The following is a 17813-nucleotide window of genomic DNA, read 5'->3' on the forward strand; positions in this document are numbered from 1 at the left end:
CGTTGTTGTTGTTATTGCTTGTATATCCGAATGTCAGAAAAACAATGTCATTTACCTCCTATTCACAGTTTACCACTTCGAAAACGTCTGGTGCATGGCGAATTCCTTAAAAAGGGGCCTTTAAAAAAGTCTATGCTACAGACCATCATGGCAAACTCTTGTCTCAAAGCAACCCATTACTCTGCACGCCATCCCAGGTAAAAAAAAAAAAAAAAACAAAAAAGCCCTTCATCAAACGTAATAGCCATAAAACAAAACTTATTTAACACGCCCCAATTGTTACTATTAAAAAAAAAAGAAATGTTCAACGGAAGAAACCATCGATTCGTTTAAATCCGCTTGGCTTAATCAACAATGTCTAAAGCCTTTAAAGAAATGCATCGGAGTACCACCAGCACCACCCACAACGACACAGCCAAAGAAACGGCTCTCACTGAGTAAAAATTCGAGAAAACGATCGACGGATGGAAAGCTGTATTGCCATTGTCGTCAACCTTATGACGCTACACGCTTCATGATTGCCTGCGATAAATGTGATGAATGGTTTCATGGCGAATGCATTCATATTAATGAAAAGGAAGGTGAATTAATCGACTTGTATTTCTGCATCCAATGCTCCCAAGGTAAAAAAAAGATAAAAAAAATAAAAAAATAAAAAAGCTACATCTATACATGCACTCAACACCCCCCAAAAAAAAAAAGAAACAGGGAAAAGAACACTATGGAAACCTAAATGCTCAAACCCCGCTTGTCATAAAGCGGCAAGAATAGGTGCTAGTCTAGGTCATGTCTCGAAATATTGCTCTGATTCATGCGGTCTCCAGGTTGCACGAGCACGGCTGACCTGGGCAGAAATGAAGCGCCGCCGTCATACGGAGGATGATTCTACCAATAATGAGACGATTGTTCAGTTATGTCTAAAGAGACAGCGGGCGTCGCGTATGCATTCTTTAGCAGATGCAGAAGATCGTGCCAGGTTACCGAAAATTCGTTGTGCCAAGAGAAAAGTGCGAGATACAGTAGGACGTATAGATGCACAACTCAAGGCCTTGAGTGAAAGAGAACCATGGTGTGGGTATCGACACGACAATGGGTCTGTATGTAAACAAGAAAACAGATGTGAGAAACATGGTGATTGGCAAGAACGTTTGTGTGAGGAATATAAGCTAGAAAAACAAGAACAGTTTAAAATCTTGTTGGCATTAGAAAAGGAATGGCAGCAAGTGAAAGAACGGATAAGACGACGAAGGAATGAAAAGGAAATCTTGCATGATTTAGTCAACGAGACCTTGTGTGTGTAGTCTCATTTTGTTTGTTTATGTGTTCTCTCATTTGATTCCATTGTAATATATTACTTTTTTTTTTTACCCCTAATCATTGCATAAAACAGAGGAAGAACTAAATTCAACCACCGTCACTTTTTCTTTTCTTTTTTTTCTTTTCTCTCTTCTTTCCATTTTAAACACAAGAAATGAAAATACATGCATTACTTTTACTTCTTCTTCATGGCGTGACATGTTTTCAACGCGATTATAACAACCGATTGTACTATACTGTGAAAACTACAAACCCCAACATTGCTCAACTAGCAGCGACGCTGGATGCGCGTTACGAAGGCCAAGTGGGCGAATTAAAGCAACACCATTGGATCAGCATCCCCAAATCCTCACCTCATATCACTCGTCGATTTCATAAACGAGATATGTTACTTTCACCTCAAATTCCTTCCCGTCATCGTCTTTTCAAACGTGCCCCACCACCGCCGACAGCGCCGGTACTTGAAAACACAGAGGAAGAATATAAATTAAACAATCAGACACCACCACTGAACTTACCGTTATTGACAGATACAGATGGATACGCACGCATCAAGACGATCTTGAATATCACGGATCCTGGCTTTGATCAACAATGGCATTTATTAAATCGGAACGAGATGGGACATGATGTCAATGTGACAGGAGTGTGGAGTCAAGGTATCACTGGTAAAAATGTCATTGTTGCTATTCTGGATGATGGATTGGATATGGATCACCCAGACCTCCATGACAACTACGTAACGTAACATGACTTTCATAGAATATAATCGCATACATATACAATTACTCACCTTATACACATATACCAAAAAAAAAAAAAAACAGTTTGCCGAGGGTTCGTATGATTTTAATAATCATGTAAAGGACCCACGTCCTCGTTTACAAGATGATACACATGGCACACGTTGCGCTGGAGAAATTGCAGCTGTCAAGAACGATATCTGTGGGCTGGGTGTAGCCTACGAAGCCAAAGTCTCTGGAATTCGAATTCTTTCAGGTGAGATCACTGAAGCGGATGAAGCGGCTGCTTTAAATTATGCCTACCAAGAAAATCACATCTACAGCTGTTCCTGGGGTCCACCGGATTTAGGCGAAGTAGCAGAGGCTCCTCAGGGAATTCTACTGGACGCTATTCAAAATGGAATTGACAACGGTCGCAATGGAACAGGATCTATCTATGTCTTTGCATCGGGTAATGGTGGAGCCAATGATGACAATTGTAATTTTGATGGCTATACCAATAGTATCTTTACGATTACGGTTGGTGCGGTGGATAAAATGGGCAATCATCCTTATTACTCTGAGAAATGTGCTGCTCAGCTTGTCGTCACTTATTCCAGCGGTAGTGGAGGCTATATTGTAAGTGATTGTCTAGGACTAAACATGCAGTTGAAGTTAAACTGATACGTTTTTTTTTTGTGAACAAATAGTATACAACAGACGTAGGAGAGAATCAATGCTCGGAACGCCACGGAGGTACAAGTGCTGCAGCCCCTTTAGCAGCTGGCGTATTTGCCCTTGTTCTATCGGTACGACCTGATCTCACTTGGCGTGATCTGCAACACCTTTGTGTTCAATCTGCTATTCCCATCTCCTTGGACGATGATGATTGGTCTGTTTTACCTTCAGGACGTCAATTCAATCATAAATATGGCTATGGTATCCTAGACGCTTACCGTATTGTGGAGTTGGCAAAAGGATTTCGATCTGTACGAGCACAAACACATCTTTCCATTACATCAGAGATTGATGTCGATAATACCCCATTGTCCATACAAGATATAACACCAGTTGCTAACAATAGTATAGATCCTTCCACCGCATTCACAAGTACATTAACTGTGACGAAGGAAAATATACAAAAGCATGGATTGAGTCGGTTAGAACATGTGACGGTGACAGTGAATATCGAGCATCAACGAAGAGGCGATCTTGAGATATTGGTGGAGAGTCCGAACGGAGTGTCAAGTCAATTGGGCACACCACGTAAATATGATACCAGTAGTGATGGTTTGATCAACTGGACGTTTATGACGGTAAAGCATTGGGAGGAGAGTCCGGTGGGGAATTGGACGTTGCGTGTGGTGGATGGACGTAATCCAGAATACCGTGGACAGTTTGTTGACTGGACATTAACGTTATGGGGAGAATCAGAGATTGGATTCTTCGTAGAGAATAAGACCGAGCATGAAAAGAATGGGACAAGAAAGGAACCTACACAATCCTTTATGGATACAACGAATGAGGATGAAAAGGAAGAAGGATCATTTGGATTGTATGGATTGGTGTCTGTGTTTATGTTGTTTAGTTTGGCTAGTACTGCTTATGTTGTAAAGAAGTACATGTTGGGTACACATCAGTATGTAAAACCTACAGAAGAAGATACCTATGAGTTTGATAATTTATTGACGCAGGAAGAAAGTGATGAAGATTAAAAACCTGTGTGTGTGTGTGTGTGTGTGTGACGGAATGTGAAACAGTGCTCTTCTGTTTTTTAAAAAAATAAAAAATAAAAATAAAACCCCTTTTTTTTTTCTTTTAATTTATACATTTAAAAAAAAAACATGGCACCTAACCCAACTTCGGATTGGACTGAACTTCATGTAAAGCCTCTCTCTTTTTTGATGACTTGCCAAAAATATAAAACATTAACTCATTCTACTTTTGCTTGTGTGCATAGGATCGCTTTTATAGGTAAGAAACACATGCATAAAACATGCAACCATCTAAAAAAAACACGTCGTTTCATTCAGAAAGCAAGAAATTTATTCTTTATCATGGAACCAAACCGACCTTTCGAAATTCATGATCTCGGGTGCACAGTATGGTGGACCCATCGGTAAACAACTAGTATCATCATGAAAGGGATAATTATACTCAAATGGGCGGTTTTTATTTTTTTTATTTTTAGCCATGATTCGGGATGATAAGAAAGTGCTTCTGCTTCAAAAACAACAGCCTATTAAACCCACCATTTACATGTACACCAGCGCGGGTAAACTTATTGAACAAATTCAGGTAAATAATATTATACATACAGACACACATATACACTAGACTAAACACCCCCAAAGTGGGATAAAGGACGTATTGTAGCATTGGGTTGGACGGATGGAGAGCAACTGGTGGTAGTGACAGACGATGGTTCTGTGCGTCTATACACATTACATGGTCAATACACCCAATTCTCACTAGGCAAAGATGCACAGAACGACGGGATTATCGACTGTCAAATCTGGGGAGGAGGTTTGATTGCTATGACGGGCAAATACCAACTGATCTCCGTCACAAATTTTGATGAACCTCAACCAAAGCCCATGGCCGAAATTAATTTGGATGAGCCTCCACATAGTTGGACCGTCGTACCACCTCAATTTACACTGAGTCGACATGTCGAAGTCTTGATTGCGACGGGATCCACTATTTTGGTGGTCGATAGTAAAGAAGCCACCGACCAGCACCTGACACAAGGCCCCTTCACCAAAATGGTGGTCTCTCCCAACGGTAAATTTTTAGCCTTGTTTACGATGGATGGTAAATTATGGGTAGTCTCTACAGATTTTCAAAAGAATTTATCGGAATATGCTACCAAATCAAAGATCCCACCTCAACAATTAGTGTGGTGTGGTACGGATTCAGTGGTATTGTATTGGGATAAAATCGTATTGATGGTCGGTCCCTTTGGAGATTGGATCAAGTTTACATATGATGACCCCATTTATTTGGCCTCCGAAATCGATGGTGTGCGTATCATCAGTAATGATAAATGTGAGTTGCTTCAAAAAGTTCCTGCTTCGACTGAGAAAATCTTTAAAATTGGATCCACCGAACCTCCTGCCATGTTATTCGATGCCCTAGATCACTACGAGGTTTTTTTTTTATATATATCTGTATTTATAATATCTTTGATATGTAGACTTACAAGTTTTCCTTCTGATTTGTAGCGAAAGAGTCCAAAGGCCGATGAGAATATTCGAAGCATCAAGACCGAATTGATTGATGCGGTAGACAGTTGTATTGAAGCAGCAGGATTTGAATTTCAACATCATTATCAACGTTCGCTTTTAAAAGCTGCCTCCTTCGGTAAATGTTTCCTTGAAAACTACAATGCCAATAGTTTTGTCGATATGTCACAAACCATTCGTGTCTTGAACGCCGTCCGATTTTACGATATTGGTATCCCACTTACCTACGCTCAGTAATGTATTCTACGTAACCTTAAACATCCATCTAAAAGAAGAAAAAAACTCACATTTTTTTTTATCCGTTAGATACAAGCGATGCAGCCCAGACGCTTTAATCGACCGATTGATCAACCGTAATAACCACTTGTTAGCCATCCGCATTGCCGAATACTTGCAACTTCGAACGGATAAAATTTTGATCCACTGGGCCTGTGAAAAGATTAAATCGTCTACCGAGGATGAAGAATCCATTTGTCGTACGATTGTAGATAAATTAGCAAAGAAGCCTGGACTTTCTTATGCCGAAATTGCCAAAACTGCACATGATGCTGGACAGACTCGTTTAGCTACCAAGTTGTTGGATTATGAGCCCAGAGCAGCAGATCAGGTACCACTTTTGATTTCTATGCAGGAAGATGAAACGGCTCTTATCAAAGCCATTGATAGCGGAGACACGGATCTAGGTAATTTGTGTGTGTGTGTGTCCGTAAATTAAGGAATACGGAAGTACTGATGTCATGTGTGTTATAGTGTACTTGGTTATCTTTCACTTGAAGCGTAAATTACCATTGGGCGAATTCTTTAGGATGATCAATAATAAACCCATGGCCTGTAACCTGTTGGAAGTGTACTGTAAAGAACAAGATACCGAACTCTTGAAAGATTTTTATTACCAAGATGATCGTCGTATTGATAGTGCCAATGTGGTTTTATCCGAAGGATTCAGTGAACTGGTAAAAAAAAAAAAAAGTTACGGTGCTTTTCCTTCACTGTTAAACAGATGAAATTGTTTAGGATATTGCGGAACGTATCAAAAAGCTAAAGATTGCAGGAAAAACGTACAGTGAACATCGTGAACAAGCCTTTGAAGCCAAGGTATTGTACATGTAGTTTATTTTTTTTTGGAAAAGTGGATGCAAGGAAAAAAAAAAACTGATCAAATTTTTGTATGGAAAAAAAGGCTGTGGATGAGGCGATTAAATTACTTCAGTTTCAATTAACGTTGGAAAAAGACACGACGCAATCTTTCACAGGACTTTCAACAAGCGAAACAATTTATAAATGTACAACACTAGGCCATCATAATAAAGCCACCAAGATCAAGACGGATTTCAAAATCCCCGATAAACGGTAACAAAAAAGAGATATATAAAAAAAAAATCGTACGTGCACATATACTGATGGAGGGGGAGATTTAAAAATTAGATTTTGGTGGGTCAAGTTACGTGCGTTAGTCGAAGTGAGAGATTGGGAAACCTTGGAAAAATTAGCCAAGAGTAAAAAATCACCCATTGGTTACGAGGTATTTGCCTTTTTTATTAAGGTTTTTTTTTGTACAATCTGTAATCTTAATTCAATGTGTGTAGCCCTTTGTTGAAGAATGTATCAAGGCCAAACAATACCAAGAAGCATCGAAATATATCCTCAAGTGTGACCCACCTGTCCGACCTATGCTTTTTGTCAAGATTGGCGCTTTCAAAGAAGCAGGTGAACAAGCTTATTTAAACAAGGATGTGGAAGGATTAAGGTATTATTTTATAACAGGTCATGCTTATCACGTTTCATAACCATTTTTTTTTTTTTTTTTTGTATCAGACAAGTAAGAGCCAAATGTACAAATCATATTGTTGCACAAGAATTGGATTCTCTTTTAGCTCAGCTCAATGCCAAATAAACTGTAATCTCTTAGTCAGTATATTCCATAATCACCTTTTTTTTTTTTTTTTTTTTTTTTTTTTTGGTCATAACGCACACACAGTGAAATTTGATTGGGAACACTATTGGTATTATAATAAGATGTTTTATAAGCTAGTTTTTAGAATTCTTTTTTTGAGGGAGGGAGAATCATGTAGACAACAAAAGAGAAAAAAAAAAATTGCTAGAGGGTAGTATTTACAACCAAAACATACTACATGATTTTAGGGGAATGATTACAGGTATTGCAGAAACCAAAATATGTCTTAGTTATGCATCCTTTCGATTATACTAAATACGGGAATAATCTTTTATTTAAACGACAAATCTAAATGCCATTTAACGAAAACAAAGGCGTAAAGCAATGAGTAAAAATGAAAATATTGAATATCACAACTTCAGTATGATGTGAAGAGGAACAGTTGGAGATGACTAAAAAAAAATTGCAAAGATCCTTAAACGTGTTTGAAAAAAAGGTATTAAAAGCTCTGCAGCTCTTGGAAGATGGGGTGGGGTCGAGTTACTGTAGTTACTACATTACTTTGGTTTCAGGTTTGTTACCCGGATGACTTCTTTTTTACATCTAACAACTTTTGTTTTCCAAGTACCCAGCTTTATTTCGAACATGCACAATTTCCGAGACGCCGTCTGTTTGTTATTCAAGTTACAAGGCAAGTACAAGAAAAGATAATAAATTTTTTTTTACAGATAAATGAAAATAGGATTTAACTATTGTTACAAATCTTTTGTAAATCAGAAACGCACATATCTAAAAAAGAATGTGGTAGGATCTTTTGCATGATTCTACCGACCACTTTTTTTTTTGTTCTTCTGGTCTTATTGAACATTACACCAAATCATCAGAAAAAAGTGCGATTTTGCTTCATTTGCAGTATACAGTTTAATAAATTTATAAAAACCACCTTCGGTTGAAAAAGAGGTGATGATGGTTGTGATAGAAACAATAGCGATGTCAATGACTAACGATGGCAATTGTTGTCACTGCTTATGTTGTTACTGCTTATGCTGCGCACAATGATTCTGATACACATGACAAGAAAAGCAGAGTTGTCCAAGCCTTCCCTAATAAGTTATATTGCTCCAGTATGGTCCCTCGTCGTTCCGGTTATATATATATATATATTTCTTTGTCAATAACTGTGACAACCTCACATGTCATTTCCAAGCAAACAATAATTGCATATATTATTTTATTATTTTTCACATGAAGAAATAAAAATTAAATTAATGCCAGTACGCCCTTACTTATATTATACGTCTTTACATAGAAATGATACTTGGATGCAATGGAAGTAAAGCAACAGTTTGTTTATAAAAACGGTGTCAACTATAGTAACTATCATCATGTACCAACGGGTGTTATTGACAACTACTTATTTGTATTTTTTTTCCATCGAAAAAGGGACGTACGCCAAGTGATGAAACAGATGTACAATGTTTGAAGCATATTGGTCCGGTGTCTAAAGAGTCAACACAGCTCTCTTTTACTCAACCGTAGAGTATAATTGTCAAATGAGACTGGTACTTAATCTAAGTGATAAATAAGCTATAGCCTATCCGGACGTTAAAACCACACTATGCTAGGATAGAATACCACTATTTACGTAACCAAGGTGAAATAAAATGCCAAGGTGATGTCAACGAGCGTTAATGCAGTGCTAATCTCCGATGGGTGTGTATGTGTGTGAAACACCAAACTGAGAATCAAATAAAAAACCTTATATTTTCTTCTTTCCTTCTTTTTCCCTTTTTCCCCCCTTTTTTTTTTTTTTTTTATTCTTCAACAAAAAACAACAAAAGAGAAATGAACGAAAGTCAAAACACACTATTTACAGCAGCGGGTGTATCGATGATCACAATCGGTGTATCTGTTGCACTATATCATGCTCAAAAGCGGCGCCACCATGTTGTATGGGCCATCGGACGGCATTGGAGTCAACTTGTAAAGGTCTGGTGATAAAAGAGTCATGATGTGGATTGTTATATGCTTAACCTGTTTATTCATTAGGGATTACTCTCGTTGTCGATATCGAGGTCCGAACAATCGATCTTTGAAGAAGAATTTAAATACTTGATTGTGACCTCTTCTTTGTTTAACGAACAGCCTTTGGCAGATAATAATAAGGTGATACAACCCAATATCGAGCCCGTGGTGGATGTTCCGTCCTCTCTTTTCAACAGATTGGTTACAATCACACTCTTGAATGTGATGATGATTATTTTTATCATGACAACAAATCGTTCTGTCTCACCTTATATTATTCCTTGTTTATTACCGGCTTATATCACGACCTGCTATTTTATTTATAGACATCATGTAAATAATGAGATCACTTTTTTTTTTTTATTTATTTTTTTAAATTATTTCTTATTGACTGCTTTTTTATTTGGATAGAGACATGTGCAGGTGAGACGCATTCATGCATCTGCGCTCAACTCAATGCACAAGATCATTTCATTGTCACAAAAGAGCGATAGTCTTCTCTTCCGCCTGTTAAACGCACTCCCCACAGAACCACAACAACAGCAAGCATTCGGCACCCTTTTATCCAACCATTTTGAAGCGTATATCGAATGCGTGCATCAATTACAACCTTTAATTGATACACATAACCTAGCAACCTTTCGAGACATGTACAACCTGAACGAAACCATCCCGTCACTCTTACTCGAGTTCGATTCGCACCAGTATGGAGTGGAAGATATCCATCTCATCTATTCAGTCATTTGTTGGAAACGAAGAGAATACTTGTTATATCTGTTGTCGTTGGATGTCATGTCGAATCATAACCGCACACATTACGGAAAGACCTGGAGACAGGCGATTCAGGTCAATCATGGGTTAGTGCATGCGTACTTGCAGTTCAATGAGAAGCTAGAGTCCATGGCGTCCCTTGTTGATGCACGTGGTAAGTTATTTCTAGATGTGGGTGAAGATTGCAAAACCAATTTTAATTATTGTAAAATTATATAGTACAGAAAGAGGAGGTGTTGTCCGTGCAAACCTCTCCTTCTTCCATGACAGCAGCAACAGCAGGAGCAGGAGCAGAAGGGTTGTTATCTTCTTCCTCTCATCATTCCGACAGTCGATCCATTACCTTGATGCATCGCGTGTCTGCTCTTGAAAAACATGTGGAAGATATTCAAGCAAAACTATTCCTCTGTAAACAAGACACCAAATCACTTTCCTCCGGTCGAGGTATTTATGATATTACTTATTATATGTTTATTGGATATTAACTTTCTATTGATTCATAGTGTCGTGGCTAGGACTGGAGAGAATGAATAAACGGTTTAGCCAGATAGATGAACATATGCAGATCATGATTGGGCAGTGGGAAGAGAGTAAACATGCGCTGGAAGAGATGCTGGAAGACCAACAAACGAAACTGGACACGATCGCATCACTGCCTTCACCTCCTTCTTCGCCACGTGGGTTACCTACATTGGAAGATAAACGAACATATCAACCCTTTACAGTGAAACGAATGCATTCATTCAACAATAGTAAATACAAGACACGCACAGAGACTATTTAATATATCGGATAAAACATGAATTATAAATACAAATAAAACAATAAAATCTTTCCGAAATCCTATATTTATAAAAAGTGATGGAGGAGAGAAAAGGGGAGATAAAGAAAGAGAGTAAAAAAAAAAAAGAGGAATGAAAAAGATTCGAATATCTCGGGCTAAATTTGAAAACCTTGCATACCTGGCACTAAATATAGTCAACATCATGACTTTTTTGATGGTGTTTGCTGCATCGATCATGAAAGCCAAAGAAGGGAGCTTTGCTGACATCATTCAAGCCATCTATTGCACGTTAGTCATTCAACAAAAGAAAATGTTATTTGTTCTTTAACTAAATGTCTTTTTTAGAATCATCAGCTTCTTATTGATTTTGCATGAATTTACGTCACCTGCATGGTCGCTTCTGTATTTTGGTTTTCTCAGTGTGCATCGAGGCAAGGCACTCTTCATGTTATTGTAATCCATTCTTGTTTGTTACTGCTGCTGCTTTTCATTTTTATACTCACCTTCTTCATTATGTATGTAGTCTCGGCTGTCTTGTGATGTGTAAGATTGCTTTTAATATTATTGTGTCGATGATTGCATTTACAGTTGGATTTGTATATTTCATACTGTCGCTTATACCTTCTTTACCTCCTCCCAATGGGTTTCTGGTGCATTGGCAACATCGGCAGGATTTCTGGGCAGAAGGGCTAGATTTAGCTGTACCAGCACCATTAACTCCAAGCGTGTATGGACTCCATCCTTCTGCATGGCATCCACCTACGCATCCATATCCTGCCATGACACCCGTTGATTATTTTCGTAAAGAAGCGATTGTTTATTAATATTTTAAAATTGCGAATACCACGATTTACAAGGAGAAGAACTCCTTATAATGAATGTATTAAAATAATAATAAAATGCACACTAATGCATGAAACGATCATAAACGAATACTTGGACCCTTTTTTTTTTTTATTGTATCTGTCATCATTGGGGTTAAAAAATAAACAAGTGACCTTTTTGGAGTTACACATGGAGACAATTTTTGATTGGCTGTGAAACGTATACATAAAAAAAAAAAAAGTAAGGTGGTCTAATGATGGTGGTACTAATTTTTTGTTTTTGTTTTTTGTTCTTTTTCTTTTTCCCCTCAATTTATTTTTTGATAGTGTAAAAGAACGCATTGTATAATGAGAGCTCGGTCAAAGACGAATAAAGTGTTGGATATTGCACTTTCCGAAGAAAAGATTTACTTTCCTGGCGAAGTCATTCAGGGTAAACACTTGCCAAAAAAAAAAAAAAAAAAAACATGGTGAATTGTTGAATAACAAAAGGAAATAATAGGGTCCATCCTTGTAAAGCCCAAGAGTTCCATGAAGGTGAATTCGCTTTCACTAAAGTTTTCTGGGTGCTTATTAATTGCAGCCAAGGATAAGGAAAGCATGACATTATTTGAGCAAACAAAGACAATACCTGTATTGGAACCCAAGAAAGTGCTTGAAGTCAAGAATTATTCATTTCCCTTCCAATTTGTTGTACCTGATGACTTGCCGAGCGCCATGGATGTACAGTGTTTTTATACATACTCTCTTATTATATGACTGTTTTTTTAACACACCAAAATACTATATTAGTTTGGAAAGAACAAGATGGCCAAGATCAGCTACAAATTGACCGTGATTTTGGATAGGCCCATGATGCCAGAAAGCCTGTGTCCCAAAATCGAATATCCAGTCTTGGTCATGGAATACGTCGATGTCACTCGAGATAATTTCGTGCGTCCTTCTGAAAGACAGAAGGAAGTCATGACTTCCAAAGGAAAATGTCACGCCAAATTATCTGTCCCTAGAACCGGTTTCACACGAGGTAATATTAAAAAGAAATTGGGCCACCCCACTCAGCCTCATACTAACGCTTAGCAAAACAATAAAAAAAAACATAGGCGAGACGATCCCAGTCAATATTGTCGTAAACACATTTGCAGGCTTTGTAAAAAAGGAATCACTGGTGATTGAATTAGTGCGAAAAGTAAAGATACAGTCCCCTCGAAATACCGTGGATGATGAACGTGTGTTGAAATCCAACAAATTTGATCTGAATATCATTGGACCTTACAATTTCTCACAGTCGATCACCAGCCAGCTTTTGATAAGAACAACGCCACCCAGTTTATGTTACAAGGAGAAGATCTTAAGGATACATTACAAGATAAGAGCACAGGTCTTCACTGAGAATAAAAAGAAACCCAATCTTGTGCTAGAATTGCCCATTGTTATTGGTACTTGGCCTAGAGCGGATGTGCCGATTGATGATGACGATGATGAGGATATCATTCAAAATATGGGCGTTACCATGATTAGTGACGATGAAGACGATGACTGGAAAGATGGATCAGAGCTGAAAAGGCATTCAAATAGTTCATTTAATTCACCTACACTCATTAAAACACATAACAATTCAATGATTCGACGTTCAGGTTCGAATAATTCGTTAGGATCCATTTCTTCCTGGCGATCGCAATCCACATCTGCAGATATACGCATCTCCTCTTCAACTGCAACCAGTCCTACATCCATCGCCGGTAGTAGTGTCATTTCCAATCATACTATACCCGACTATCAACGTAATACCCTACCTCCTGTTGGCTTTAAAATGTCAAATGGTTATCTCAATCGATCTTCCTCCACACCCGACTTGCTTAATCCTATCAGTACTGCTACACAACTTACCCCACAAGCGGGCAGAACTCTCTTTGTAGATCCAACTAATCGATCCTCTTACTATGAACAAAATGGACATCGATCAACCAAATCACTTCATTCTATTCACCCTAATCAACAACTACATCAACAACAACAACATCAACTACATCAACAACAACATCAACAACAACAGCATCGAAGAATAGGGTCTGATGAATTTAATTTTGCACCAACTTCGTTTACCCTCTCACCAAACCCTGAAGTTCCCAATCACACACTTACATTTGTATCTCACACTGCGCCACCGTTACCAGCACCACGTATGGTGACACAGCACAAGACAATGGAATTAACACCGATAAAGGTGGATTCAGATTCAGAAGAGGACGATGAAGATGATTCAGATGACGATTTATTCGCCATTATTGAAAAGAAAAAACGAAGAGACGAACGAGAAAAAAGGAGACAAAGGATCATGTATACTGTTACTGAATAAGATTAATTTCCCCTCACTCCCCCTTAAACCACCATCCCCCCATACTTTTTATTTACACACCTTTTTTATTATAATGTAACATCAAAAAAACACAAAAAAAAAAACCTAATAATTTATTCTTCTTCTTCGTTATCACCTGGAAGTACAAATCCAAATTGACTGAAAAGATTACCCACAGGACCTGGTAAACCTTGTTGACTTTTGAAACTCTCCAAGACATTTTTGACCAAATTAAGTTGAACATCCACAGGTGCATCCTCATCCTCTTCTACTGTCTTTTCAAAAGATTGGGTCAATTTATCGTGACTTGATATTTCAGCATCCATTTCTTGCATCACATCTCTAAACGACTCTTCTTCCTTCTTATCGCCCTTGAGAATACGCATAAATTCTTCCATATTAAACTTAATGGCACCTTCCTCCTCTTCCTCTTCTTCTTCATCCGTGTCTTCCTCGTCTGATTCATCATCCATCATATCCACTCCATCAATACCACTTTTCTTATTCTCTACAAAGTTTTCTAAGTTGGACATCATTGATTCCAGATCCACATTTTCTTCTTGTGCAAAATCTTTAGCTAAATCCTCCATCATGCTCTCCTTGACATGTCCCATACGTTTCATTAACAACTCTTCCAATTGTTGAGGATCCACGTTCATCCAATCATCCGATTCTTCAGGTAATGTCTGTGCTATCAATGCCTCTAATGCCTCATCTGAATAACTCTGTAAAAGTGCATCGATGCGATCTCGCACACAGGATCCATCCGATAAAACATTACTACTCCCCTCAAATAAATCATCGTCCTGTACATCCAAGTCATCCAACTCCACATAGTTCTCCTTCTTTTGCCCTTGCTGAAATGCCAGATACTGCTGTTGACAAACGAGTTCCAACGACTTGTATAATTGGGATCCGGCGCGTTCATTTCGAAAATACCCTAATCCCGTTAAATGGGCCAGATATGCTGTATATTTTTTATCTCGGGAGAAATCATGGCTGTCTCCCTGCCTTGTCGTACTCGATTGATGGTATAGCATTTCTAATCCACAGGCCAATTTCATCCCTAATTCCGCATACTTGAATTGTTTCTTTTGAGAGATCGAGGGTAATCGAAAAGGTTTGGGCGCGTAGAATTTTTGGCTGACAGTTTGTGCATACGTGGTTCGAGTGAATTGGATGGTTGTTTCTACCGTGTTGACAGGCGAGAAAGTTTGCATACGTGCACATGATTTCAAGGAAATGGGATCGCGTAGATAAAAGGCCTCGATGGCTAATGTCACTAGTTGAGGTTCGGAGAGCAAGACAAAGGCTGCCTTGGTGGGTAATTGACAGTAGGCGCGATGACGCTCTTTACGAGCAGCGAGAGGGTACACAGAGGTACGCTCGCTGATAGCTGCTTGTACAGCTGAGGAAGCGATGGGTCTGTGTTGACGTATATGGTGAATAGCGGTTTGACGTGCCAAATGACCGGCAAGAGGGTTTTGTAAGATATGGGCTGGTGATGATGCCAGAGGTATAATGTGAACCTTGCCTTGATGTAAGTAGACACGGTTCTGACTGTTGGATGGATCGAGCCAGTGAGGTAAAGCCAGAGCGGCTTCGATGAGGAGTACGTCACCGTCATTGTCGACGATGGTGATGACGGCTTCGGGAAGGAGTGTGGAAATAGACTGAAGAAGGTGTACCATGAACCATTCGTCATTGATGCAGTCACCGAATCGTGAGATGCCAAAGAGGAAAGGATAATCGGGATCGCCGTGCTGCTCGTGTGCGATGGAGAGAAAAAAGCAATCTTTTTGCCAAATGTAACCTGAGATCATGGGTTGAATGTGTGATTGAATCATGAGGAGTGTGTCGTTTAGGTAATCGAGTGTTGCAGCAGACGTTTCTTTGGGTGGTAAGTAAATCGAGTATTGAATATAGTCCACATCTTTGGAGGCTGAGCCTTTAAAAACATCTTGTAAAGTGTCCATTATTATTTAAAAAAAAAAAGATTTTTTTGGGTGTTAGTGCGCAATAAAGGGGGGAGAAGCAGTGACCTTTCTTTTTTATTTAATTTTGTACCTTTTTTTTTGTTCCTTCATCATGAATTTTAAAGATAGAACATCAGAGTTTTATAATTTGGTAGAACGTATCAAGAAGAGAGGCAAAAGTCAACCGGTTGTTCCCAAGCGCCAGGGAACACCTCAAGCACGTTCTGAATTTGCAAGAATGGCTGCACAATTAGGTCGTAGTATTGCCGCCACTTCCGAAAAATTAGAGCAATTGACCACCCGTAAGTCTTCCCTTTCACATATTTTCTATTTACTAACTCTTTTCTTTACATAGTTACTAGATCATCGGCTGATAGCCATACATTAAATGCAAGTGTCCCCCCCCCTTTTTTTTTATGCGAAAACAAAAAAAGCTTAACGTTTATTTTTCGATCTCTATAGATATTGACACAATCAATTAAACAAGATATCACAAAATTAAACAAACAACTCCAAATATTACAATCTGTGACGAAACAAAGATCCTCCAGTTCCAAACAAGCGACAGAACACACAAATAATGTCATCATGTCACTACAAACAAAATTAGCAGATACCTCTTTAGGATTCAAGGACGTTTTGGAATCACAGGTAGAGTTATGCATTTACAAAAAGAGTGCAAGAGGCTGACATTTATTATTCAAGGTGAATCCATCGCCTACTTTGCAACACCAAGAGGCATCACAGCAACCACGTCGGCGAGTGAATGTTGCTCATCATCCACATCGAGAATCTCCGCCATTCGTGGATGATTCGCCACAATCGTTAGGCATACCCATGATTTCACAACAGCAGCAACAGCAAATGATGATGATGGAACAGCAGGACAGTCGTATTGAGACTCGCTCCAATGCCATGGAAACTATTGAAAGCACAATTGCCGAATTAGGGGGTATTTTCTCTCAGTTGGCTACCATGGTAGCCGAACAACGAGAGACTATTCAACGGTAAAGTGGTTTTTTTAAAAAAAAAGAGGAAAAAAAACTTACGTGTATATATACATAGGATTGATCAGAATACAGACGACATTGAAATGAATGTGTTGGGAGCTCAACATCAATTAATGAAGTATTATACAAATATCAGTTCGAATCGAGGTTTAATTATCAAAGTATTTGTAACTATTATTCTTTTATTTTTACTGTTTACCTTCATTATGTAAATAAAAACAATATATTACCTTCCTTTGGATTTGCCCCTTTTTTTATATATCGAAATGTATATATAATATATATTACGTCTGAATTCTGGTGAAAAAAATTGGCGATCCTTTTACTACTTTTTCATTATTTGCCACGCCCTTTGCGCACATGTATTATGATTCTTAAACTAAACATTTTTACATTTAAATTTGAATCAAACTAACCAAGGCAATATCAAAAAAAAAGCTACTCTCAAAGCTACCACATGCTATGGGAATGCACTGAGATATTATACAGATTCGAAGCAAGATTGTCACGTCTGGCTCTGAGTAACTGGTGGCAGATGCCTGCAAGAACAGACATTGGGCCATGTTCTGGAAGCACTAAGTGATACAAGTCAAGTTGATACCAATTCAATCTCAATTATAGAAAAATAAGACCTTCCTTATCAATAACAAAGCTAAAATACCATACATATTTCCTTTCTTTGTTGTAAGGATAATTTTTAACGTATTTACAAACGATATGAAGAAATGGAACCCCTTTTTCGTGAATCTGCTGTCCAGTAGGTGAGAATTTTCAACGAAGATGATGATGAAGGAACCGAAAAGATTATAAATAACGTTGAAGTTGAAGATGACCATGTTGAAAAAATAGAAATGGAAATCGATTACCAAATTTCACAACACCAACAGCA

The 17813-nt window shown here is 38.3% G+C and overlaps 8 protein-coding genes across 8 annotated transcripts; 7 read left to right on the top strand and 1 right to left on the bottom strand.

Moving 5' to 3' along the window:
- Positions 1–163: 163 nt before the first annotated feature.
- Positions 164–1432, top strand: EV154DRAFT_33523 (uncharacterized protein). The gene is made up of 3 exons (XM_051595001.1): positions 164–197; positions 299–623; positions 709–1432. The coding sequence occupies exons 2-3, from the start codon at positions 515–517 to the stop codon at positions 1299–1301; spliced, it is 702 nt and encodes a 233-aa protein (XP_051453313.1). The 5' UTR covers positions 164–197; positions 299–514; the 3' UTR covers positions 1302–1432.
- On the top strand, positions 1419–3844 carry EV154DRAFT_555083 (serine endoprotease Kex1). The gene is made up of 3 exons (XM_051605250.1): positions 1419–2056; positions 2145–2678; positions 2750–3844. The coding sequence occupies exons 1-3, from the start codon at positions 1472–1474 to the stop codon at positions 3752–3754; spliced, it is 2124 nt and encodes a 707-aa protein (XP_051453314.1). The 5' UTR covers positions 1419–1471; the 3' UTR covers positions 3755–3844.
- Positions 3833–7209, top strand: EV154DRAFT_523041 (Vps16, N-terminal region-domain-containing protein). Its single transcript, XM_051603059.1, has 13 exons — positions 3833–3922; positions 4000–4013; positions 4073–4158; positions 4231–4337; positions 4394–5188; positions 5264–5517; positions 5591–5967; positions 6035–6237; positions 6299–6379; positions 6465–6634; positions 6710–6806; positions 6871–7031; positions 7100–7209. Exons 1-13 carry the CDS (start codon positions 3884–3886, stop codon positions 7176–7178), a joined length of 2463 nt encoding a protein of 820 aa, XP_051453315.1. The 5' UTR covers positions 3833–3883; the 3' UTR covers positions 7179–7209.
- A 2345-nt stretch (positions 7210–9554) lies between these two features.
- On the top strand, positions 9555–10898 carry EV154DRAFT_33635 (uncharacterized protein). The gene is made up of 3 exons (XM_051595003.1): positions 9555–10128; positions 10194–10418; positions 10478–10898. Exons 1-3 carry the CDS (start codon positions 9660–9662, stop codon positions 10756–10758), a joined length of 975 nt encoding a protein of 324 aa, XP_051453316.1. The 5' UTR covers positions 9555–9659; the 3' UTR covers positions 10759–10898.
- Positions 10647–11661, top strand: EV154DRAFT_33631 (COPI associated protein-domain-containing protein). Its single transcript, XM_051595002.1, has 3 exons — positions 10647–11046; positions 11104–11211; positions 11282–11661. Exons 1-3 carry the CDS (start codon positions 10889–10891, stop codon positions 11580–11582), a joined length of 567 nt encoding a protein of 188 aa, XP_051453317.1. The 5' UTR covers positions 10647–10888; the 3' UTR covers positions 11583–11661.
- A 269-nt stretch (positions 11662–11930) lies between these two features.
- Positions 11931–13938, top strand: EV154DRAFT_568175 (uncharacterized protein; the record flags this gene model as incomplete). Its single annotated transcript, XM_051606061.1, has 4 exons — positions 11931–12015; positions 12085–12305; positions 12375–12606; positions 12683–13938. 4 exons carry the CDS (start codon positions 11931–11933, stop codon positions 13936–13938), a joined length of 1794 nt encoding a protein of 597 aa, XP_051453318.1.
- A 56-nt stretch (positions 13939–13994) lies between these two features.
- EV154DRAFT_33708 (SGT1 protein-domain-containing protein) lies at positions 13995–15981 on the bottom strand. The gene has a single exon (XM_051595005.1). It carries the CDS (start codon positions 15912–15914, stop codon positions 14052–14054), a length of 1863 nt encoding a protein of 620 aa, XP_051453319.1. The 5' UTR covers positions 15915–15981; the 3' UTR covers positions 13995–14051.
- Position 15982: 1 nt separating this feature from the next.
- EV154DRAFT_33653 (t-SNARE) lies at positions 15983–17175 on the top strand. Its single transcript, XM_051595004.1, has 5 exons — positions 15983–16216; positions 16270–16304; positions 16377–16565; positions 16620–16921; positions 16980–17175. Exons 1-5 carry the CDS (start codon positions 16027–16029, stop codon positions 17134–17136), a joined length of 873 nt encoding a protein of 290 aa, XP_051453320.1. The 5' UTR covers positions 15983–16026; the 3' UTR covers positions 17137–17175.
- Positions 17176–17813: the final 638 nt, after the last annotated feature.

Source organism: Mucor mucedo (assembly GCF_025094135.1).
Source record: "Mucor mucedo strain NRRL 3635 chromosome Unknown EV154scaffold_119, whole genome shotgun sequence".
Lineage (NCBI taxonomy): Eukaryota > Fungi > Mucoromycota > Mucoromycetes > Mucorales > Mucoraceae > Mucor > Mucor mucedo.

What these genes read in the sequence shown, in the direction of transcription:
- EV154DRAFT_33523 (XM_051595001.1), top strand. Translation starts at nt 515, where the DNA reads ATGATTGCCTGCGATAAATGTGATGAATGGTTTCATGGCGAATGCATT. An exon ending in CTGCATCCAATGCTCCCAAG is followed by an intron (nt 624 to 708) that starts GTAAAAAAAAGA and finishes AAAAAGAAACAG; the next exon opens with GGAAAAGAACACTATGGAAA.
- EV154DRAFT_555083 (XM_051605250.1), top strand. Translation starts at nt 1,472, where the DNA reads ATGAAAATACATGCATTACTTTTACTTCTTCTTCATGGCGTGACATGT. An exon ending in CAGACCTCCATGACAACTAC is followed by an intron (nt 2,057 to 2,144) that starts GTAACGTAACAT and finishes AAAAAAAAACAG; the next exon opens with TTTGCCGAGGGTTCGTATGA. An exon ending in GCGGTAGTGGAGGCTATATT is followed by an intron (nt 2,679 to 2,749) that starts GTAAGTGATTGT and finishes GTGAACAAATAG; the next exon opens with TATACAACAGACGTAGGAGA.
- EV154DRAFT_523041 (XM_051603059.1), top strand. Translation starts at nt 3,884, where the DNA reads ATGGCACCTAACCCAACTTCGGATTGGACTGAACTTCAT. An exon ending in TAGCGGAGACACGGATCTAG is followed by an intron (nt 5,968 to 6,034) that starts GTAATTTGTGTG and finishes TGTGTGTTATAG; the next exon opens with TGTACTTGGTTATCTTTCAC. An exon ending in TTCAAAATCCCCGATAAACG is followed by an intron (nt 6,635 to 6,709) that starts GTAACAAAAAAG and finishes TTTAAAAATTAG; the next exon opens with ATTTTGGTGGGTCAAGTTAC.
- EV154DRAFT_33635 (XM_051595003.1), top strand. Translation starts at nt 9,660, where the DNA reads ATGCACAAGATCATTTCATTGTCACAAAAGAGCGATAGTCTTCTCTTC. An exon ending in GTCCCTTGTTGATGCACGTG is followed by an intron (nt 10,129 to 10,193) that starts GTAAGTTATTTC and finishes AAAATTATATAG; the next exon opens with TACAGAAAGAGGAGGTGTTG. An exon ending in ATCACTTTCCTCCGGTCGAG is followed by an intron (nt 10,419 to 10,477) that starts GTATTTATGATA and finishes ATTGATTCATAG; the next exon opens with TGTCGTGGCTAGGACTGGAG.
- EV154DRAFT_33631 (XM_051595002.1), top strand. Translation starts at nt 10,889, where the DNA reads ATGAAAAAGATTCGAATATCTCGGGCTAAATTTGAAAACCTTGCATAC. An exon ending in ATTCAAGCCATCTATTGCAC is followed by an intron (nt 11,047 to 11,103) that starts GTTAGTCATTCA and finishes TGTCTTTTTTAG; the next exon opens with AATCATCAGCTTCTTATTGA. An exon ending in AAGGCACTCTTCATGTTATT is followed by an intron (nt 11,212 to 11,281) that starts GTAATCCATTCT and finishes TTATGTATGTAG; the next exon opens with TCTCGGCTGTCTTGTGATGT.
- EV154DRAFT_33708 (XM_051595005.1), bottom strand. Translation starts at nt 15,914, where the DNA reads ATGGACACTTTACAAGATGTTTTTAAAGGCTCAGCCTCCAAAGATGTG.
- EV154DRAFT_33653 (XM_051595004.1), top strand. Translation starts at nt 16,027, where the DNA reads ATGAATTTTAAAGATAGAACATCAGAGTTTTATAATTTGGTAGAACGT. An exon ending in AGGACGTTTTGGAATCACAG is followed by an intron (nt 16,566 to 16,619) that starts GTAGAGTTATGC and finishes TTATTATTCAAG; the next exon opens with GTGAATCCATCGCCTACTTT. An exon ending in CAACGAGAGACTATTCAACG is followed by an intron (nt 16,922 to 16,979) that starts GTAAAGTGGTTT and finishes ATATATACATAG; the next exon opens with GATTGATCAGAATACAGACG.